The 24,779-nt window shown below is 44.1% G+C and overlaps 1 protein-coding gene across 1 annotated transcript in view; it reads left to right on the top strand.

Moving 5' to 3' along the window:
- The window catches only part of UCH2 (Peptidase C12, ubiquitin carboxyl-terminal hydrolase 1), a 52,760-nt gene extending 31,006 nt beyond the window's left edge, over positions 1 to 21,754 (top strand). The window contains exons 3-5 of the mRNA XM_086800656.1: positions 20,131 to 20,177; positions 20,266 to 20,368; positions 20,535 to 21,754. Of these exons, the coding sequence (XP_086656782.1) occupies positions 20,131 to 20,177; positions 20,266 to 20,368; positions 20,535 to 21,323 (939 nt within the window). The 3' untranslated portion in view covers positions 21,324 to 21,754. The remainder of the gene's footprint in view (positions 1 to 20,130; positions 20,178 to 20,265; positions 20,369 to 20,534) is intronic.
- Positions 21,755 to 24,779: the final 3,025 nt, after the last annotated feature.

Below are 24,779 nucleotides of genomic sequence, written 5' to 3'. Positions count from 1 at the left end.
CCGTCGCACTAGGTGCCGGAAGGTAATCCGTGACTGTCTGTGAGTGGTAACACCCATGAGCACCTCTCTCTGTAATCTGATCCTCATCTCTCTGCACTCCTCATCATACCAACTGTTCTGGGGCATGTTCCCAGATCGTCTCTGTGTAGGCTGACTATGGGGATATGCCTTTGATGCTGCAGCATGAAGCGTCTCTATCAATATCTGAGTGAGCTCATCTAATGGCCGTCCCGGCTCCTCGGCACATAGGCGTCTGTATATCTCATCCGTGTATACGGTGTCAGTCTCTCTCGTAAAGGTATAACGAGTGTGTGTGGAGACCTGTCCCAATGGAGCGGTGCTGAACTGAAATGTGAGAGTGAAGGACAAGATAGCATGATCCACTGCTATTCCAACCGGCCTAGTGCCTACCATAAAATCCTGAAAAGAGGAAATGAGACTGGGCTGAGCCATAACATAGTCCACTGTACTAGCACCATGCCGATGTGGAAAGCTAGTGAAACCGCCCGATGTCGGGAATCTCTGTAGGCCATTCAGGATGGCCAATCCATGTGCAGTCCCCATGTCTATCAAATACCGCCCATACACTGTATGTTCCTCATCCTGTGAGAGTCTAGATAGGCCCATATCCCTAACATCAAGCTCCCTCAACATCTCCTCTGAGGTATCATAAAATACTGTCTGGCTATGGGCGGTCCTGGCATTGAAGTCCCCCAAGAGAATGATGTCACCATCCCTGGAGAACTCCCAAATGTCATCATCCAGAATAGAAAAGGGAGACTGCCCGCTAGGTGATGCATACACTGATGTACTAGGAGCAAAATAGCATATAGCAATGTAGAGATATCTGCCGGTCTCTGCCCTCAGTCTAACCCACATGTACCTAGCCTGCTCATCTCTGCGGACTATATGTATCAGTGGCTGTAGCTCCTCTCTAAACAATACTGCCACTCCTCCTGAGCCCCGTCCTCTATGCTCTGAACGAGTCTCCTGTCTACAAGCTGTCTCCCATCGGTATCCACTAACATGTGGCATGGACTGTCCAGGAGCCTGATGCGTCTCACAGTAGAAGATGATGTCCCTCCCAGTGAAACTATCCTCAAAAGCCCCTACATCAAGGCGTAGAGATCCATTACAATTCCAAGTAGCAACTTTGAGTGTAGTCCCATAGGTCTCGCGCCGTCATGAAGAGCGCCTCTCCATAATCACCACTCTACCATCTCTATAGAAGGCCACTTTCCCTTTCTCTCGGGCTGCCCTTATCTCGGGCATAACTTCTTTCATGTGGGCAAGTTGCGAGAGTGTGAGGTCATCTCCAAGAAATATTCCTGTTTGCTTGAGTGTAGGACGTCTCTTCAAGAAGTCCTTCTTCGCTTCCATGGAGGGGAAACGAATGATAAGTGCTCTCTCCTTAGAAGAAGATTCGCCACTACCTTCCCTCTTCTTTCCCACTCTCCATGCCTTAGAGAGAGAGAGAGAGAGAGAGAGAGAGAGAGAGAGAGAGAGAGAGATTAACGCGTGCAAAAGACCGCAAGGGTCAAAAGCTACAATGAATCCATGAGTAATGGAATCATGGAATAACAAACTAAAATTGAAACAAGAAATAAACTAAGAAAGCCTTGTGCTATGAAAGGATGCAGGGAGGAAGAGAGCTTGAGCTCTTGCAAGCACACACACTCACACAAACCCTAGAAGAGAACACACAAGATGAGAGGTTGAAAATTTTGTTCTTCTTCTTCACAACAACAAAGTTCTACCAAAGAGATAAGGGAAATACGACAGAAGTACTAAAGTACTATGTACATGCGGTCCATAATGTGAACACGCTGAGTGAGTGAGTTGGCAAGATAAGTATGCCATAACTCAGTGGTGGACTAGTAGCTGGTGTAGTCCAGCTGCTGTAAAATCATTGGCGAAGATCTATCATGTCAACATCCTACCAAACACTCTAGTGATGTAAGTGATGGAAATGGTCACCCATGCATATCATAAGTGTCAGCTCATGTTGAGCTTGACATCTCAACACTCCCCCTCAAGCTCAACTCCATCTCTAGGACTCCAAGCATAGTCCTGAATCTGCGAAGCTTCTCTGCTTCCAATGCTTTCGTGAAGATGTCAGCTACTTGCTCCTATGTGCTAACATACACGAGATTAATTTCTTCTGCTAAGACCCTCTCTCTGATGGAGTGATAGTAGACCTCTATGTGTTTGGTCCACGCATGAAAAATGGGGTTCCTCTCACAAACTGTATACTACTAAGGTTATCACAATAGATAACAATTTGTCTGTCAACCTGCAACCCTAAATCACCAAGTTGTTGCGCAACTAAGCTATCTCATATGCTGTCGTTACAGCACCCCTATACTCTGCCTCTGTACTTAACAAGGTAACTGTTGGCTGCTTCTTGTTGCTCCATGTCACAGGACCACTCCGAAAGGAGAACATAAATCCATTGGTAGATCTCCTATCTGCATATTATCAGCCCAATCTACATCGGTGTATCTAAACACCTGCAACTCCGTACTAGCCACATAAAAGAGACCATAGTCTAATGTAGATTTCACATAGCGCAATGTGCGCCTCACACCATCCAAGTGTGGCTTTTGAGGAACCTGTATAAACTGACTCTCCAATCCAACTGTATAGTTTAAATCTGGCCTGCTGATCATCATGTAGATCAAGCTACCGACTATCTTCTTGTACATAGTGGGGTTCTCCAAATTCTCACCCGCAACCGTACTCAACTTGTCATTTGAATCTAATGGCATAGAAATTGACTTACAACCAGCCATACCATATTTGGAGAGCATGTCCAATGTATACCGCCTCTGTGACAGCCATATGCCCTTGGCCGTCCTAATAACCTCAATGCCAAGAAAGTATCTCAGCTCACCCAAATCCTTCATGTCAAATTTTTGCTTGAGAAGACATTTCATACTCTCAACTTCCTCTCCATTGTCACCCCCAACAATCAAGTTATCCACATAGATTGTGATGACCACAAGACCCTTATCACTCTTCCACATATAAGTGAATGATCAACATCTGTTACATGAAAGCCAATGGTGATAAGATATTGTGCTATCTTATCATGCCATGCTCTCGGTGCTTGTTTCAAGCTATATAAGACTTTACGCAACTTGCATACAAAATCAGGGTGACCCACATCTTCATAACCTAGTGGCTGATCCATATACTCTTCTTCTTGCAATTCACCATGCAAGAACACATTCTTAACATCCATTTGATGTAAAACCTATCCTTTTGATGCAGCGACCACAATAACAGCTCTCCCAGTTGCCATCTTGGCAAACAATGGCAACGGGACTGAACGTCTCCTCATAATCAATGGCATAAGTTTGAGCATAACCTTTGGCAACTAATCTTGCTTTATACTTGCTTATACTTCCATCTGAGTTGTGCTTTATTTTGTACACCCACTTGCATCCAATAGCCTTCTTGTCCTCAAGCGATGGCACCAAGTCCCAAGTCCCAAGTCCCATTCACATCCAATGTAGCCATTTCTTCATCCATGACTTTCTCCCAATCTATATTCCCAACAGCTTCTTTAAGACATGCGGGTTCAACATCTTGCACAACTTTAGCCATATATGCATAATGATAATTAACATAACCATCTTATGTCAACCTGTCAATAGGTTTTCTAAATCTCCTTGACCTGCGTTGTCCATGATCACTAGGCATTTTTGCAGCTTCTCTTGCCTTTCTTACACCAGGTGTTCTAATAGTTGGAATCCCAAGATCATCATCAAGGCTCCGCTTTGAGCCACTAGACTCTCCATCAACATAAGAATGCCCTGCAGAAATGCCGAGCATACCAAGAGACTCACCAACCTTCTCTTTGCCATTTCGTGATGTACCAACTGCATTTTCAAGACTGGTATTTTGACGCAGCCTACCACTCCATGGTCTATCAACAAGCCTAACACAAGAGGACTCTCCACGTCCACTCAATGGGAGTCCTCTTGTATGCTGCTGAGAAAGATGCCATTGGAGTTGATGTGATTGGAAATATGATTCCGCAAAAAATCAGAGAACTCATTGGAGAAGTACTCTTCTCCTCCATCTGACCTTAGGCACTTCACATGCTTTCCTGTCTGCTTGTCAGCCATTACTCTAAAATTCTGAAAATGAGTGAAAACTTTACTCTTCTCCTTCATGAAATACACCCACACTTTCCTCGTGTGGTCATCAATGAATGCTACATGATACCTGCAGTCATCCATAGATGTAGTTTTTGCAGGACTCCATACATCTGAATGCACAACATCTAGTACATTCTTGCTCACATTTCTATCATGTGGAAATACATGCTTTGTCTGCTTTCCAAATTGACATGCTTCACATACTTTCGGCATACCATCAACCTTAAACTAAGGCAGTTTTGTCACAATTTCTTTAGATTGCATAGACTTCATTCTTTGCACATTTACATGCCCAATTCTCTTATGCCAAATGTCTGTATCTGCAACAACAACTCCTGATCCATGTGTAAACATTACAGCTTTCACTTCAAGCATATTTACATCTAGTGTAAACATTTTGTCCACTCTATTGCCTTTTACAACCAACCTGCACTTATCTTTAAAGTCTTCGACATAACAACCATCAGGGTTAAAGCGTACTTGCAAACCCTGCTCAATCATCTGGCCAATAGAAACCAGATTCTTTGTAATATTTGGAACGTGAAGAACATCTGCAAGATACTTCACCTTACCATCTTGCATAGACAATGGCACATTTCCAACATGGGTAATCGGATAAGTAGTATCATCCCTTGTTTCAACAAAACCTGGCTTTTCAGGGTTTTTTATATTCTTGAATCACTCGCCATGACTGGTCATGTGGTTCGAAGCACTTGAATCCACATACCATACATCATCATTGTATGCGGATATATCATTTTCTGACATAGTATTAAGCACATGCCGCATAACAAATATCCTTTCATTGTTCTCATTACTTCGGCAAGAGGACACATAATTATTTTGCTGCACTTTTTCACTTCTCATATCATTTTGCTTCTTATAGCAATCTGCCTGCCACAATAAAAACAGCCTTGTGTATCATTTTACTGCCTTTATCAATTTCCACGATCTCTTTGACTTCCCCTGCCTCTGCAGTGGCCTCTTTCACCTGTGTGTTGTCGTCGTGATTCATGGGACTCTTGTTGCTGACCATAATTTTGATTACCTGTTCGGCCACCACCTTGGCCGTGGCCTCGACCTCTATCTCGTCCTCTACCTGCACTTGTGTAGAAGGCCTCTTGCTTCTAGCTGCCTTTATTTTGTGAAGACTGGTCTTCACCCAAACTCTTTTTCTTCAATGATTAGCATTGATACCAATTCTTTTTATTTGCTACTTCCCTTAGTGCTAGGCTTCATTATGGCTGAGTTTGCCCTGCATCTCCAGAAGTTTGACAGAAACTCAGTACGAAGGGCTTTGTGTAAATATATGCTCTTATGTGTGTGTGTGTGTGTGTGTGTGTGGAGTGCGTGTGTGAGAGCATATCTTGATACAGAGTTCTATACCCACTATTGGGCACTGATGACGTTAGTGGGGATGTCGTAGTATCTAGTTCATACTATGCATAATGTTGTTGATAGTTATATAGTCTTGTGGATTGACTATCCCATGAGTATATAACATGTACGTTCCTAAAAGGTGAATTTGGGCATGCTCTTGGATTCATCTAGGTATATATATATATATATATATATATATTGATTGACACCAAATCTGGAAAGTTGGGATGTTCTTCCCAGTTTGAATAGACATCTTGAATGCCTTGTATTGTGGCATGAGACCACGTAGACATACTTCCACCTTATCATCATCATCAATATAAACATCAATAGATGCAAGGGATTTCACAAAGTCCCATGCCTCCTTGGGTGACTTGGCATCCTATACATACCCAATCATGGTGTCATGTATACTAATAGAAAGCCAATACACGACTTTCCTTGCTCCTTAATTTCAATCCTTGTATTTTTTTACATCTGCAACAGTTGGATTAATTTCAGGTATCTCTGGTGCCTTCTTATGTTCACCTTCAATGTAGTCTCAGTAGCCTTTTCCCATCAGGAAATTTGTTAATCTAAACCTCCAAGCATGGAAGTTGTTCTTGTCAAGCTTCTCTGCAACAATTTGATTAATTCCATCATTTGACATCTTGTCTGCAACACAAACTCACCAAAAACAACACTCTTGTTTGACATGCACAAACTGCTGTATTCTCTGTAGTGGTACTATACTGCACCCAAACTGTAACAACCAGTGACCTCAATTTCCAAACATACACCCAATAGCACCTGGAAGACCTCTTTGCAGTACACATAGTGTCTACACAACCAAATGTCCTTCTTGCAGTTCCAAAAACAAAATTCTGCAGGGAATTAAAATTTACCCGCAGTGCACGCGAACGCTTTCTAATTGAAAAACATAGGTCAAGACGCGTCCGAAACGTGTTCTCAGTCCCAGAAATTTCGCCCAAAGGACAATAGAGTTGCCCTGTAACTCTGCTCCCACAAAGACAGCCCTCAATCGGAGTTCGTTGCCGGTGCCTCCCGAAGAGCTCCCGACAAGGGTCTAGTAGTCAGTACAAAGGGAGAAGAGTAGGTGAAGCTCTTACCTCGTACCACTTCCTGTGCTTCTCTTGCTTGCCACTCAACTTCTTGGCATGAACTAGGCTCTGATACCATGAAAGGATGCAGGGAGGAAGAGAGCTTGAGCTCTTGCAAGCACACATTCACACAAACCCTAGAAGAGAATACACAAGATGATTGTTGTTATTCTTCTTCACAACAACAAAGCTCTACCAAAGAGAGAAGGGAAATACAACATAAGTACTAAAGTACTATGTACATGCGGTCCATAATGTGAACACGCTAAGTGAGTGAGCTAGTAATATAAGTATGTCATAACTGAGTGGTGGACTAGTAGCTGGTGTAGTCTAGCTATAGAATCATTGGCGAAGATCTATCATGTCAGCATCCTACTAAACACGCAAGTGATGTAAGTGGCGAAAACGGTAACCCAGGCATATCATAAGTGTCAGCTTGTGTTGAGCTTGATATCTCAACATGCTACACCTAGGCCCAACCGTAAAAGTGCAATACATCCTCATAAATAGAGATACAATCCACTTAAGCGACAAGTGTGTAAGTGTCGGGGGTGGTCGTTGACATAGGATAGAACAAACCAAGATCCAGGGTACCCTTAAGATAACGAAAAATGCGTTTGACTGCCTGCCAATGCTTTGTGCCTGGGCTGTGCATGAATTTACTCAGCAAAGACACCCCAAAAGATATGTCTGGCCTCGTGTTACACAAGTAAATGAGACATCCCATTGCCTGGCTGTAAATGCCGGCCTCAAAAGGCTCTCCAATATCATGCATAGTAAGCCGTACACCTGGTTCTACTGGAATAGAAATGGGCTTACATTCATCCATGTGAAACCTTTTCAGCAAACTTTTAATGTACTTAGTTTGGTGCATAACAGTGCCATCATCTGTATGCATAAACTGTATGCCGAGATAGTAGTGTAAAGGTCCCAAATCTGACATATCAAATTCAGCTTTCAAACCAACTTTGAAATCTGAAATTTGTGCTTTGCTAGTACCTGTAATGAGCATGTCATCTACATACAAGATGACTATGAGAATATCGGCATCGGTTTTCTTCACATACAATGTGCTTTCAGCGGGACTATTCTCATAACCTTGGCTGGTTAGATGAGCATGTATCCCATCATACCAAGCTCTTGGAGCTTGCTTTAACCCATACAATGCTTTGTGTAACGTGCATACTTTATGTTCCTCACTAGGAACTACAAAACCAATGGGCTGATTCACATATACTTCCTCCTGTAAATCCCCATTTAAGAATGCAGTTTTGATGTCCAATTGATGCACTTTCCATCCTTTATGTGCAGCCAATGCAATCACTGATCTTATTGTGGTCATTCTCGAAGTAGGAGTAAAAGTCTCTTCATAATCTATTCCCTTTTTCTGGGAGTAGCCTTTAGCCACAAGTCTTGCTTTGTACCTGTCAATAGTACTATCAGACTTTCTTTTGACTTTGTACACCCACTTTGTTCCAATGACATGCTTGCCTTTAGGCAATTCCACAAGATCCCATGTATTGTTCTTCATGATAGAAGAAATTTCAGTTTGCATAGCTTTTGTAACCAATGCTCATTCTCATGTGCTTCTTCATAAGAAGAAGGCTCTTCTGAATCAAAGAGACCACCCATTGCTAATGCAGACTCCCCATGATGTATATTCAAAGCATGGTTGGAACTAGCCCTTGTTCTACCTGTGAGTGGAGCTGCAAGTTTGCTTTCTTGCAAAGTTTTCAGCAACCATCTTGGCACTGACTTGGTTGTGTCTATGGCTGTTTGCTCTTCCCTAACAAGATCTTCCACTTCTTCCATAGAAGGGGGCTGAATGGCTGGCTGTTCCACATGTTCTACATGAGGATTTTCTTGTGTAGGGGCTGGCTGATCTGAATCCCCCCTAATTGCAATGGGTAAAAGTCCATCAAACATGTCTTGTATGCCTGTATCATTACTTTTATACAAGCTGTACATGGGGTGTTCTGAATTTTCAGCAAATATCACATCTCTACTGACAAAAATCCTTCGTGTAGTTGGATTATAAAGACGGTATCCTTCGCTCTCATTGCTGTAGCCCACAAAAATGCATTTCATTGCTTTGTCATCTAGCTTTGTTCGGAGTTGTTCTGGCACATGTGCATATGCCAAACACCCAAATGTACGCATATAGTCCACTGTTGGCTTTCGGCTATACCAAGCCTCAAATGGTGTTATGGTTTTCAAAGCTTTTATTGGACACCTGTTCAACACATGAGTTGCACACATTATAGCTTCCATCCAAAATTTGTGAGGCAAATTTTGTGCTTTCACCATGCATCTTGCCATCTCCATGAGAGATCTATTTTTCCTTTCAGCTACACCATTCTGCTGCGGTGTATAAGGCACAGTACGTTGGTGTTTGATGCCCTTTTGAAGCATATAATCCTTGAATGCATTTGACATGTATTCTCCACCTCTATCTGAGCGGAGTGTTTGGACTTTACATCCATACATATTTTCAGCCATTGCTACAAAGTGTTGAAAGCATGTAAACACATCTGCTTTCGCTTTCAAGGGGTAAGCCCAAGCAAACCTGGAGTAGTCATCAATGAATGTGACGAAGTAAAGATGCCCCCCTATGGATGGTGTCCGCATTGGACCACATACATCACTATGTATGAGCTGTAATTTACTTTCAGCTCTAACAGCTCCATCTTTGGGGAATGGTTTTTGTTGCATTTTTCCCAAAATACACCCCTCACATACACGTCTTGGTGGAGACTCAAGAGGTGGCATATTATCAACCATATGATGCTTCTACAAAAGCATCAAACTCCGAAAATTTACATGCCCAAAACGAGCATGCCATAGCTCTGCATCATGCATAGCAGGAGTGTGGGCAGCCACTGTATTTGCATCATAAGTACGCTTGTCATAGCTGTCCAGCTTATACAAGCCTTTGTATCGTGTTCTAGAAGTGACTATTTCATAACCCTTTGATGGGTCTTTTACCAAAAACTTCCCATCTTCAAATTCAACCTTTAAACCTTGGTCGTTTATGGTTGAGACGGAGAGCATATTTTTCTTTATCCTTGGAACATACAATACATTTTTCATACAAATATTGGCACCATTGGCTGCAATAAGCATGACATTGCCAATTCCCTTTACTGGATATGTGGTATGATCTGCACATGATACAGTGCGACCATTTGAAGCATAAACCAAGTGCTGAAATACATCTTTGCATGAAGTGATGTGGCTCGAAGCACCACTATCAAAATACCATGATGCATTCTGTCTGTCAGATGCAGTGCAAGACATATCAGTGTCTGAAGCACTTAGTGTGCCACTAGTGCATGTGACCAAAAAAGTGTACTCTTGGATTACATTAGCTGATTGCTGTGCTTTGTCATCAGAAGAGTCTGCTATTGCATTGCTTGCTTCTTTTCTTTTGCAATCCGCTTCCTACATTCACTGATGTAGTGTCCAGGCTTATGGCAGTAGTGACATTTGTCCTTCTTTTTGGGCTTGTTTGCATCCCCTTTGTCAGACTTTTCACCACCAGAAGAGGGCTGTCCATGACCAGCCTTGCTAGACTGTTGTCCCCCATGCTTAAAGCTCTTTGCTTTACCCTTATCCTTGGCTGTAAATGCCTTGTCTCCACCATGGTTGCTCGATAAGTTTGCTCTTGTTTGCTCTTCCTGCAAGAGTAAACCCACCAGCTCTTCAAAAGTGACGGGATTACCACCTCCTCTCATTGAGAGGTTGAGAGAGGTGAAAGCCCAAATAGAAAGGTGGTAAAGAATGAAGAGTGTTGGTGACCATCTGTCTGTCTAGGATAACCTCATCAATGTTGAGCAATTGTTCCTGCAAATCTTTCACTTTGGTGAGATGATCTGCCATGGAGTCACCCTCATCCATAGAAAGAAGATCCAATTGCCTCTTCAAGTAGGCAACTCTTGCCTCATTGCGTACCTGATACATTGCTTCCAATGTGTCCCATGCAAGCTTCGATGTCTTGCAAGAAAGAATGTGCGGAATAATAGTCCTTTTCACTGAAAGGGCTATCAATGACATGGCCTGTGCATCTCTAGAGTCCCATCTCTTCTGCTCGTGTGGGAGCAGGTTCTACATCAGGAGCTCTTTGAGCACCTCCCCTTTGAGGCGTGGCTGGCTGTATGGTAAGTGGGCGTGTGTCATCACCACACACGATGCCCCAAAGCCCTTTGGCTACCAGCAAATTACGGATCATGAAACTCCAGAGGGAGTAGTTAGATCCATCCAACTTGTCCTCTTGGGTGAGCACACCAAATACTGTAGCATTCTGTGCCATGTCAACAAAATATACCTGCAAGCAAACCAAGCACCAATGTGCACTGCTAGGCAACCAAATGTCCTGTGCAAATGTATGCTTGCAAACCAAAGCAAGGGTAAACCTGCACCAAATTGTCCAATTACACACAATGTGTATACATACGTGACAAATCACAACTGTAATGCCCAATTACATGCTCCAATCTGAAAATCCCCAATTTTTATGCACTCCAATTGCTTCAATGTGCGCCAATTTTCACAAAAGCCCCAAATTTCTGCAACTGAAAGAGGTTCAATTTGCTGATTTTGACCTCAATTTGAAAAACCCCCAAATTCCAAACCAAACAAATTGAATGGCACCACCTGCAATTTTTCTGGCAGAGGGTAACTTTTGGCAAACCCCATAAGATTGCTGAACTTGCATTAGAATGCCTGCAACCTTTTTATTTTATTTTTTTTGATTTATTTTGAAGTAAGAGTACCTGCAAGCTAGTGCGTGGATGGTACATTACGGAATGGGCTTGGCGCCAGTCGGCCAGGCACAGGTGGCACTGTGGGCTGGCTGGCGTGACCAGTAGGGGATAGAGGCGCTGGGCGCGAGCAGGGGATGGAGGCGACAGGCGCAGGGCGAGCACGGAGCTGGAGACGGAGGCCGCAGGCAAGTCGCTGGGAGGTCGGAACGGGCTGGAGTCGACAGGTGGGTACATGCGGAGCAGTGACGGCATCCGGAATGGAGCAGCGACGGTGGGGCGGCCGGAACGGCGCAGCGACGGAGGTGGGCGGATGGGAGGCGCTGCTGGGCGGCGGCAGTTCTGCGAGCAGGGGATGGAGGCGGCGGTGGTTCTGCTGCAGGTTTTCTTCCAGGGGCAGAATTATAGGGCCAGCAACCTGGCTCTGATACCAATTGTTGGTGTTGGACTCACACACTCACACACAAACCTGCACATTAGGGTTAGGTGCAGGATAGAGAAGCTCACACACAGAAATGAGAGAGAGAGAGAGAGAGAGAGAGAGAGAGAGAGAGAGAGAGAGAGAGAGCCAAAAGTGTGGTATCCACAAAATGCAAGTCAACCCTTGCATGTGTGCCACATCCATATAATATAGAAGTACAAAATATTATATGTAGAGTGTCCTTTCACACTTGATATCCAAGGGGAAAAACCACATGGGAAAAAGTGCCCTTGGTTAAGCCCTGTTCACACATAGCACTACCATAAGTGAGCATATGCCTACAAGCTTCAGAGATAGTTTATCACTGCCTATGGTAATGCAAGGAAGCACATAGGATTTGGACCGTGATAGCACACCTATTTGGCAAGATTAGTAAGGATGCCTACATATCTTTTGGTGCTATCATTTGATTGACTCAGTCAGGCCCTAGCTTAGGTATGAGGGCGACGACAGGAGTCACGTCATTTTGATTAGGCAAGGAGTTGCTCAGCGGGGTTGCTTTCAGGACTTGCCAGATTCAGGATACGCCCCGCCGGCACAGAGATTGGACAGTGCATGGGAGATTATTGCTAGTGTTATAGCCTGACACATCTAGAAGGCTAGATGCACTGAGGCCATAGAGGGTACTATTGTCTTGGATACACAATGCCTTTGTAGGATTTGGAGTTGTTGGCAACACAAGGCACCCGATTGGTTGATCTTTCCACCTAGTTTGGTTTGAAATCTCCTTTTTGTATATTTTTTCATACTTAATAGAAGTCTCTTCTCCGGGGAAAAAAAAAAGCAAATCAGTCCCAAAACAGATATTTCAGCCTTCAACTAGCTTCCAGACACGGCCATCATCCCATACATGTGCCTTTGCAACTCTGTAGCAACCTTGCAATCCTTGGAGAGATATTAAAACAAATCGGCCAGCCTTGGAAAGCTCAAAACAGCAGTCAACCAGCCCTAGAGAGAGAGAAGAACAAGTCGACCAGCCCTGGGGAGGAAGAAAAGCAAGGCGGCCAGCTTCTCTTTGTACCATATGTGATGGGCGCTCTCAAATAGATGCATATCTGTTCATTAAAGAGTCGACCAGCTCAAAATATCAAACAAAAGCTAAAACACAACTCGACCAGCCTAAATATGTCATACAAATCACTTTTAGCTTTCTTTAGCGTGTAGCACAAATTTTATGCCTCTTTTAGGCCTATGACCAGATTTTGCCCAATTTAGGGTGCTTTTATCTTGCTCATGAAGGTAGGCGCCCTCTTTTGTCCATAAATCCATGCCCAACATGTAATGGAGGAGGTATTTCGACCCAAAAGAGAGCTAGTCGTAGGCATTGCAGCCATTGCCATAGATAAAACCAAGAATTTTTCCAAAGATAGATTTTAGGCTTTTCAACCATAAGTGTCTTCCTGAAACAAATTCAAGGAAAACAACACACTTCTCCTTGCACATGCATGCAAGGGTGAGATTTCCAGATCAAGAGAAAATCAACAACCTTAGACTTGCAAGAATTCAAAGATGCTTAGCTTTTTCTTTGATCAATCGAGCATGTCCAAAGGTTGTCACAATATAAAATCTTCATGCCTTGTCTCATGCAAAGAGATGGTTTCCAACCATGTCATCACCAAAGAGATACTCAATGATTATATCCTTGGATTACACGACTTTGAACCATATTTCAGGCTTGTCTTTGCCAGCATAAGTCACCATGAAGGTTCTGCCTCAACTTCCGACCATCCAAAGTCCTTCCAGGTCTTGTATGAAATCCACATATCTTGTGTAGGAGCCATGTGAGAGCAAGTCCATAATTCATAGAGTTCCAGATTGCCTGGCAACCCATCATACCTTGGAAAAATTCCCCCATTCACATCCCTTGTAAAGTAAGTTGGGGCCCACTGAACAATGTCCAAATCGTAAGGGTGGACCAAATGGTGACATCAGCCCCCAGAGGATGGCCATCTAGTGAGACCGTTATAAATGATGAGACCATGTGCTGCCCTTAGCTCCAAAAAGAATCTCCCATAAGCTTTGATGGCCCCATCATCCATAGAACACCTTTGATACCCCATCTTCTTTGTGTTTAAGTCCTGTAAGATGATGTGGTCCCGCCTAAAGGCAAAGAGACTGGCCTGTGCATTCCCTGTCCTAGCATTAAAGTCTCCCACAAGTAGTAGCTCCCACTGAGTTGCAAACTCTAGGATCTTTGTGTACAATGCTAAGTATGGTGATTGGCCATGTGTAGGAGCAAACCTCGAAGTGTCTCGAGGAAAGTATCACACTGCTATGTAGACCACCCTGGCATTCTCCCTGTGGACTCTCATCCACATGTAGTATTGTTCGGAGGTGTGATCGGAATACTAAATCCTCGAACTCCCCCACATGTCCATGTATCCCCTCTGTAGACGGACTCCCATACATACCTTGCTACATCTGGTAGTTCCCTCTCTAGGATTTGGTGTGTGTGTGTGTAGAAGATGACATGCTTGTTTGTAAATGATTCTGAGAAGCTTCTTGGATCAGACCATAAGGTACCGTTGCAATTCCATATCGCCACGTCCAAGATTCCTTTGGTCCCATAGACCGCGCACCCCTATTTGGGGCGTACGTCTTGGATAATCACTCTCCCATCTATGTAGGACAATGTTCAAAGTGTTGCACGACTCAATGATAATTGATTGATTGATGTGTTTGATATTCATGGTGAAGATACTGATGAGAGCCCGCATGGGAGCCAGGGCCTCCTCATCTAAGAGACATGAAGCGAAAGTACAATGCTTCTTATCTTTTGACCCATACAAATATCACACTCTAATAAGTGAATGCCACATGGCACATTTATCTTATCCACTTATAAGAGTGTGTTCACTCACTATTAGAACAATAACAATCCTTTAGGGGCTATTCTCTCTCTCTCTCTCTCTCTCTCTCTCTCTCTCTCTCTCTCACGCACGCACACACACACACACACACAAAAACACACAAACATGGGCTCACACACATGCAGTGGACACACACATGAGGCTTTGAATCCCAACAGTTGTTGCTGGCTCTATGAAATAGCTCACTCCTTCGTGAGGGCCTCTAAGTTGCAAGGGCCAACCTAAAGGAACTAAGAAATAACTGGCTCCTCCATGAGGAACAGCCTCATGATCTCTATTTGGGGCAAGGTTGCCATAGACGAGTGTTCTTTATTTATGGTAGCTCCATAATTATGGGAGGAAAAAAGAGGGTATATCATATAGGGCTGGATGGCCTTAACTCTTGTGTAAGAAGCAGGCCATTGGAGACATGATTCACCTTTTGTTGTTGGTTTAAAGACTTTTTAACACTTCAGGAGACTAAGTGTGATGGCATGATATGCAACAGAGGGTGAAGCTTTTACTCCTAGAAGGTTTTGCATGTTATTTTTGTTAGTATACACTCAATGCCCGCCTCTCAGCATGTATCTCACTTTGATGTATAGTGCACATTTGTTAGGCTCCCATTATGAGTAGTAGGCATGGTGCATATGTCTTTAGTGGGAACCCCGGCTTAGACATCGATGGGATCATTATTGTGACCATTGATGATGGCTAGGAGATGATCAAGGGTACGAGCATTAGCGACGGTATGAGGAATATTCCTTGAAATATTCCCTCGAATATCAGGTCCATCATTAGTGGGCGGTGGTCGATGGGCCGCGTTCTTGATACGCGGGCGGTGACCGTGTTTATGGAGTGTAACTGCTCTCGTTGTATACGCATCCACCACACCGCCTATAGTAATATATATGGACATGGTTGCCATGAGCTTAGGTATCCAATGCTTGTGACTTCGAACTCCCTTCTACACTTCGTACATCCTCCATCCAGAGTCTGTCTAGATCGCCATCTAAGCTCTACTTGAGAGCGCACGGGTGGACACTTGTACCTCTTTGATATAATCAGAATTTTAAATTCTCTCCATTGTGTATCTATTGCATTGTCTATTGTGCTTTGTCTTGCTATCTCTTTCCGTTGTGCCATATTCTTATATGGTATCAGAGCTTAGGTGCTCTTAGCAGGAATAGTGCATAAAGTTTAGTCTTTCTTTGCATAGAATTCTAGGAGTGATGGCTTCTATCTCTGCTGCTGTTGCTACTACTGCACCAGTCTTGCGCATTCGTCCACTTGCCTTCACGGAAGGAAAGCTTGATGGGACGAACTACACTCTCTGGAATTCAAAATCAATGACATTGTAGACTCTTATGAGCTTCTAGAAACTGTTCAGGAAATGGATGCAGAACCAATGGAAAGTCCCGATCCCAACAACCTTGCAAACATGCTTCTGCCAGATGCTACACTTCTTCGAGCATGGAGAAGGCGCAATGCTGATGCACTTTTGTGCCATCGTCTCAGCAATCTTAGCCAATTCCATCAGCCAACGATTGCAGCCTTTCCTCCCCGATTTGATTCCTCCCCGATTTGATTCATGGCACACAGGCAGGTTTTGTTTAGGGTTGGAGCATTTTGGACAACATCGTCACTTTTTGGGAGGTGATCGCTTCGGCTAGGTTGAGGCAGCAGGAGTTGATAGTTCTCCTTCTTGATTTTGAGAAGGCCTATGACAGAGTGGATTGGGGCTTCCTAGAGGGAACGATGTGCTGGATGGGATCTCCAACAGAGTGGTTCGAGGTGTTTCTGGGCTCTTTTCGGCTTTGCACATCCAGGTTCTCATCCAAGGGGCCAGAGGTGACAGATTTCTTCTCTCTCTCTCTCTCTCTCTCTCTCTCTCTCTCTCTCTCTCTCTCTCTCTCTCCAGTTTTGTATCACCCCAGTGAGATAGCTATATTTATGTTTTCTTTTTGGTTTATTTTCCATTCCATGGACAGTTTTGTATCACCCCAGTGAGATAGCTATATTTATGTTTTCTTTCTGGTTTATTTTCCATTCCATGGATAGTTTTGTATCACCCCAGTGAGATAGCTATATTTATGTTTTCTTTTTGGTTTATTTTCCATTCCATGATGAGATATGCCATGGACATTATTGTATCACTTTGGTCTCATAGGCCCATTGGGTCTTTAGTAGACACTTAATATATCTTTCTTTCTTTCTTTCTTTCTCCGGCAGGGCTGCCCATTAGGACCTTTTCTCTTCTTGTTTGTTGCCAAGGCCATGAGTAGTTTTCTTTCCGCACAGGAGATAGGGCTACCCTATCCGCTCTCACAGGAGGGGCTGCTTGACTCAGAGTTTGTAGACGACACAATGGCATACTTATCCAAGGATGATAGGAATCTACAGAGATTTGTTGATGCGATTAAGATATTTACTATGCATCCGGCACACATAGATCACCCGACACAAGTCGTGTGGGTTCTGGGTTGGCTCATCACCCGCCCCAACTTGGAGGTGAGTTGAGACTTTTCAGTGGATCCCGAGCAGCACTCTTGTTCTCTACCTTGGATGCTAGGTTGGTATCGATATCTCTTCGGAGCACTAGCTAGCCCCCCTTCTTGTGAGCATTTGGAAGACGTTGCTATATTGGAGTTGAGCTAGGCTCTCCTTAGCTGGCCGGGTCATGGTGGTGAACCAAGTTTTGCTTGCCACTATGTGGTACATCACCTCTCGTGGGGCCTTTTCCCAGGCTTGCATTGGTTAGGTTCAACATTTGATCTACAATTTTCTTTGGGCTGGTAGCAATGGAAGGCGCGTGCAGGCCAAGGTGGCTTGGAGAGTGATCATCCAGCCTCGACACGGGACCGCGGCGGGGAGGGGGGGGTGGAGGGCGGTGGGGGTGGTGTTTATCATCGGCCCATCTATCCAAAGTTGAGCCCTTTTGGGCAAGTTGATAGTTCATGGAGGCGAACCCTTTTGGGCAAGATGATAGTTCATAGATTTCTTTTGGGAGGCTAGCCTTGGAAGGACTTTCTCCTAGATCTCCGTTCGCACCCCCGTTTTGGGAGGCAGTACGAGATGGATTTTCACGGAGATGCGGGCTCGTGGCTTTAGCCTAGCATTTGAGGATAGATTTGTAGCTAGCCTTTTGTGAGCTTGGGACCACCTTAGGCTGGCCTTTGAGTAGTCCACTCCAGTTTCATCGGAGGATCGCCTCCGTCAGCCCTTGATATGGAACCCCTTGGTCCATTTACCCAATGATGACATGGTCACATGTTGGGGGCCTCCCCACACGTATCGTGGGGAGCCTTGAGTATGGTCCTAGCATGGTTGCTTGGTTTAGCCTCACTAGTATACGGGATAGGGACAGACTTAGCCTCGACACATCGACTCTTCCATCTCCTTGGAGTGGCTTGCCCCGATTCAGGACACCCCCCCCCCTCTCCCCGGCGGCAATGGTTAGCTGTGTTCACCAGATACAACATACCCTTGGTTGTCCATGGCACTGATGAGAGCTCCGCCCTCCTCACCTTCTCTATCGGACCACATGGTAGACTCAACAGAGCAAAGCCCCCTTTGTTCTAGCTTCCGCTTTTGATGGTTGGACTCCTAGTTCCTGCCAAAGATGGGAGTTTTGCAGCAGTATTGTTGCGTTGCATATTTGGAGAGCTCATTGTAGTGTGGCCATCGAGGGCTCAGGGCACCCTCACCCCGCCAACGGAGTCCATACAGAGCATTTGATTTGATATCATTCATACCCTTCGTGGGACATTGGGGGAAGCTGCAGGGTCGCTCTAATCGCATGTGGAAGCGCCGCGAGGCCTTCCTGCGGATTTGGCGTCATGGTCCTTGTAACTATTTGGCCCTCCTAGCTGTATTTCACATGATGAAACCCATGCCCGGACACCAGACAGGTGGAAGAAGACATGGGGACAGGGTCCATAAGGTTTGATTATGAAAAAGCACCATTCTTAGTCAAAAAGCAAGAAAAAGCAAAAAGTCAAATAGGGTTGACCTCACCATTGGAAAGAGGAGACTGAGCCGGACCAAAAATGTAAAGGCCAAGCAGCTCCAAGGCCAAAAAGCAAGGCCCTGAAGCTAGAAAAGCAAAATAAGAACTTTTGACTAAAGTTGAGTAATATTTTACTATTAAAAAGACCAAAAGCAAAGTAAAAGGCAAAAGCGTCACTTTTTGGCAAAAAGCAAGGCTTCCCCAAGTATAAAAGAAGCGTAAGCCTCTCTTGAGCATCAAGTTGAAGAAGAACCTCTTCATCGCGTTGCCATCTTCGTTGAAGTGTGGAGATCATCTTCTCCATCATCATCTATGAACCAAACCATGGAGTTTTTCATCGTTGCCCGCTGATTTCAAAGCGCCTGCATCGGCTGTAGTGCCACATCATCACATGCCCGTACGACTGTATGGATCCGTACAGCCATACGGACATGTGCAGAGCTGTACGGACATAAATTCAGAAACCCTAAAATTGATCCAAAAACCCTAAAAACTGCTTTTTGGAGGTTTTTATCGCCTGAAAACCATTAAAACAGATTTTATATCAGTTTTTCTTGCAAGAAAGAGCTTTTCCATGGTTTTCTTCATCGACAAGGCTGTAGGAGTTGTGGAGATTACTCATGGGATGAGCGAGTGATTCTTGGACTTGGACTTGGACTTGGATTTGAACTTGGACTTGGACTTGGATTTGAACTTGGACTTGGATTTGGATTTGGATTCATTGAGAGATACTTGTGGGTCATCCCTACGGTGTGCTCAGCATGAGAGATCTTGTGCCTCGACCTTGACATGGACTTGGATATCCTACATCAACATATTTGTTTGTTTTGTATTCATTGATTGTATTGATCCTAGCTAGCGTGCCCGTGGATTGTTCCTAAATAAATTCCTGAAAGGGGGCGGGGCCTGTTCCCTGCTCAGTGTGGTGTAGTGTGCAAGATCCTGATTCCCTTCTCTCTCCCCTCTCTTCTCTATATCTTTATCTCTTGGACACGTGGTTGAGTGTGTCACTGCACGCCCCGTTGGGCTTACAGTCCTTTCCTCATTGACAGTGGTTGAGCCCATTTCTCATTATAGACCACCTGTGTGGTTGTCACCCCCCCCCGGCCCCTTGTATGAGGTAGCCTTCTCCTCTCAGAGTAGTCAACCGAGAAACCCCACGCGCACCCCCCCCCCCCCCCCCCCCCCGTTTTTTCAGTTTGTTGATTATCGCTCCCCTCCATGGAGCTGAGTTTGCACTTAGCTAGCATGGTTGTTTTCCTTGGTAACTAATAGAAGGAATCTCTTTCTTAGGGAAAAAGAAAAAGAAAAAAGGGAAGCTTCCTGAGAAGACCTGGTTTTGCTCTCATTTTAGAAGCTGGGATTAAATTGTGCTGCTCTTACAGGTGGAGGAGCTTTACAGCCTGGATCTCGAATCACTTAGTTTGCTAAGGTATGGTTTTGGTGCCTTTTCTTAATAATTTCAGCTCTGTGATTGGCAAAGCTTATTGTTTTGAAAACAATCAATGCCGTCTGTATAGGCCTGTATACGGGTTCATATTTTTGTTTAAATGGAGACCTGGGGAACGAGATACACGTCCTGTCCTTAAAGAATACGATTCGAATTTGTTTTTTGCTAGCCAGGTAAGAATCCCTCATGTAGGTAACCCTTTTAAAATTTAAAATCCACCTCAGGCTTGTTTCGTCTTTCACTTCAGTCTGTTTCTGTCCGCTTTGGAGGGGCGGAGGTTGTGGGCACCCTTTTTGGTTGAACCTGAGTGCACAACTGTGGCTATCTTGATTGTTGCAGGTTATCAACAATGCTTGTGCAACACAAGCCATTCTTTCAATCCTTATGAACCGGCCAGAGATTGACATAGGCCCGGAGCTTTCCATGCTTAAAGAGTTCACAAGGGATTTCCCACCTGAGCTCAAAGGGCTTGCCATTAACAACAGTGAAGCGATCCGCACTGCCCACAACAGCTTTGCCCGGCCGGAGCCATTTGTTCCAGATGAGCAAAAGATGGCGGACAAAGATGATGACGTGTATCATTTCATCAGTTATTTGCCCGTTAATGGGACACTGTATGAGCTGGATGGATTGAAGGAGGGGCCCATAAGGCTTGGAGATTGTGGAAGCGGGGATCCTGACAGCATGGAATGGTTGAAGATGGTGCAGCCTGTCATTCAGGAAAGGATCGAAAAGTACTCAAAAAGTGAGATCAGGTTCAACTTGATGGCTATCATAAGGAATCGGAAGGAGATGTACAGTGAGGAGTTGGATGTGCTGCAGAGGCGGAAAGCTCATCTCTGGGAGCAGATGGGGATGGGTGGCAACTCAAAACATGAGGATCGGATGGATGTCGATTATGGTCCTGCTTCTACCGGGCAGCTGAGGAATGCACTGGCTGAAGTGGAGACTGAAATGGCAAATGTCACAGAGAAGATAGCCATGGAAGAGGAGAAGTTCAAGAAGTGGAAGACAGAGAACATTCGGCGGAAGCATAACTACATCCCTTTCTTGTTCAATTTTCTCAAGATCTTGGCAGAAAAGAAGCAGCTGAAGCCTCTCATAGAAAAGGCCAGGCAGAAGACGTGATTACCCTTAATGTCAAACAAATGGCACTGTCCTTTACATGCTTATTGACCAACCTGTTTGTTTTGAGACTAGATAAGGAATGAGAGAAGAATCCTGTGTTGTGTGTGACTTTTTGACATCAAGCATCGCTTTGGGTTTTGGTAGGACTATGCTAAGTTGGATAAATCTACTCTCCAATGGAGGGACAGGTAATGCAAGTGCAGAAGTTAAAATAAACCAATGCTATCTTATCTTTGAAGCTGTGGTTTAAGCTAGATCTGGTATGTTGCATGGGGGTTGCACATGGTAATCTGTGCATTATGTGTACCCTAAAACTATGGTGCTTGATAGTGTACTTCAACTTGTTCTCGGTACACCTGTTGAGCTTTTGTTTTATGTGAACCTAACTTTTAAGCTTTATCAACAAATTAATCCATTCTTCGTTTAATGCCTCACTGAATGAGCTGCATAAAAGCTTTAAAAGATTTGTTGTCAAGTTTCTAATGGCTTAGCATGTAATGCAGAGTGTGCTGCATTTGTGCATTTGCAATTTCTAACAACTGTACGTATGTGTGTGTGGGTATGGGCTTGCCTGTGCAATGAGCTTTTGTAGTTCCCCCAAGGACCAAGCATGTGCACGTGTCTTATTCATTTTTTCATTGAATTGTTTAAAGGGTATGGGGTGTAGACACATGCCATCACCACCGCTAGAATGTCCAGATTCTGACTTCTCTCTAGTGTGCTGCTTAAAACTAGCCTGCATGAACTATAATAGAATGCTCGGCTCTATGTAGCTAATCATATGCAGGCATATGCCTTTTAGTATGTCCTGATGTTAATGTTATCACACAAAAACCTTAACATGAGCTAGATTTTTGTCTGATTAGATCAAGGTAATACAAGGGGACTTGGGACTTGGGACTATAGGCTATGAAGATAAAGTGGAGCATTAAAACAGGTTGTCAAACCTGGCATGAATGCTATGGCAAAAGTATTTTATATATAAACCTTAGGCATGCCTTAGTTGCATTGAAAATAATCTAAAGTTTCCTTTTCAATCAACCGGCAATTCGAAATTTACACTACTGGATGCAGTCATTTTTTGGGTGAGGTGAAACGGCAAAAAATGAATCTTTAAATGGCTTTAGGATAAGAAAGAAGTTAGGGGGGGCTCTAGCTCGAGTGGATATGCAAACACAGGTACAATAGCTCATGGTTGGGAAGCCTCTCCTATTAACACTACAAAAAATCTTGCTCTGAATATACTCTAAATGAGTCTAAGATTATCAAAACATTTGCCAAACTGCAGCAATCATCACTCCATGTTGATGCCTCAGGCATAATGGATGCTGGTCAATCACCTGTTCTAGCTACAAGTTGGAGTGCTAAGATAATTATGGACCCTTGGCGGTTGGCCCTAGAACTTGTCACAAATCAATCATCAAATTTATGTAAAAGTACATAATATGGTATTCCCACATGCCGTTACCTTGTCCACGTTGTAGCTTTGGCCATGCTAGAACATAACTAAGTCAAAATAGGCACACTTGGTACTTTGAAAACTGTTAAAATTTTGGCCTGCCATTGAGTGTTAGTCTCTCTTTGAATAGGGAAAAAAAGTTTGCCCACCAAAAAGCCAAAATTGGTTGAATAAAAGTGGTGTTACATACCATGTATGGTCTAGACTAAAGAGATTGCTCACATCTTTTATCTTTTTGCCTTCGTACCATGTATGATTGAGGTTACTCCCCAATAAGCCCACTTCTAAGGAGTCCAAACTATTGAGATTGTCCATAGCTTTATATCTTTTTGCCTACATATCTTTGATATCTTGGATCTTTTATTGCTTTTGTTTTGAACCACCCAACCCTAGAAAAGTAATGGCCGATCTGTAGTGTTTGCTTTACTTGTTTTGGAAAACTTGGCCGCCCATGTCATTTGTTGAGTGTGGATATAAAAAGGGTTGTAAATGGTAGTTAAAAGTACTATTCAATGATAACCAAAACAGAAATTTCAAAATATGGACCTTTGCTTTTGCCCTATCCTTAAATCCTTGCTCTATTAGATGCTAAAGCTCCTGCTCACCCATGCTTGCATTTCTCACCCCTTATCAAGTTGCACATTCCACCACCAATTGCTAAGGCCAAGAGTCCTTGCACCCACAAGAAAGTGCTAATATACATCCATGTTTTATGTGTGTGTGTGTGTGTGAGAGAGAGAGAGAGAGAGAGAGAGAGAGAGAGAAAGGGAGAGAGAGATTAACGTCTTCAAAAGGCCCAAGTGACCTATGAGACCAAAACAATTACATCAAGTCCATGTGATACAATGTGTGAGTTACATTTAAAAAAATGGAAATGCTAGGAACTAAAAATGAAAAGCTAAGGTTGGTACTAGAACTAAGAGCGTATAGCTCTTTACCCTCATCCTAAGATATCCCTCATCGAAAGTTGTTGCATGGTGCTCAAGATGGTGGGACTGAGCTAGTGAGATAAGGTCCTCCTATGGTGGGAGATGATGGTTGTGATTGTGATTTGCTTGAAGTATAGAGATCGTGGGTGAGGCCCCATGGGTGAGGGCATCGTGCTCTGCAAAGCTCAGTGGCTCTATCTTATCCCACTCCTCTCGATCGGGATCACACTTTTGTCACCTAGGGTTTGGGTGCAATAGAGGTCACTACATGGGATCCAGATGGAGGGGGGAGTGCTCTAAAAATCTCTGCTTGGAAGAAATCATGCCCTCTGCCTCGGTCCCCTCACTGATGGTGGCCTATGGTGTAGTAGGGACTCTTTGTGTCTGTGGAGCTCCAAGAGGAAGAGTCCTAGGCATCTCTGATCATGGTAGTCCATGGCCCTAGAAAGTGAACCAAATCCATCACAGAAGAGACAATGGAATCTCCCCTTGATCTTGTAGTACACGGGGCACCTACATATGTAATGCTCCTCTGTCTCAGCCTCTATGTGGCACAACTCACATATCCGATTTGCTGGTGCAATCCTCACTGGTCCATATCTAGCTATCTCTATATGGTTGATGGGAGGATGTACGGATCTGGCCAATCACACACCTCACTCCAAAAGATAGGTGTGTATGCATGTATCTCAGCTGTTTGATGAAGCCATCCTCTGTCAAGTGAAGAATGTGGTCACGGTAGAAGCTCATCTTTGTCCTAGTGGTTGTGCGGGTGACCCCCGAGTCCTTTGAGTATCAAGCCTGATGATATCCTGCAGGATCACTCTGTTCTGCTTTGTGTAGCTCAGGTCATAGGTGGGGGTCTCTATACTATATTGAAATGGTGGCAATGTATCTGCCTACATGCCATGAAGTCCAAACCATGTATCCACCTTTGCATACCAACACTTTGTATCCCCATCCCGTGTGGCTAGCTGTCTAGAGAGGACATGAAAGCTAAGTGAGGGTATCTATGTAGATCTATGTAGAGGGAGGTCCCATAATCTGTGTACGATGTCACTATCTGGA

The sequence above is a fragment of the Cibotium barometz genome, chromosome 1 (assembly GCF_041138505.1).
Source record: "Cibotium barometz isolate CiBa-2024 chromosome 1, ASM4113850v1, whole genome shotgun sequence".
NCBI lineage: Eukaryota > Viridiplantae > Streptophyta > Polypodiopsida > Cyatheales > Cibotiaceae > Cibotium > Cibotium barometz.
Note: the sequence above shows the minus strand (reverse complement) of the source record. Positions and strands in the feature narration are given on the sequence as shown.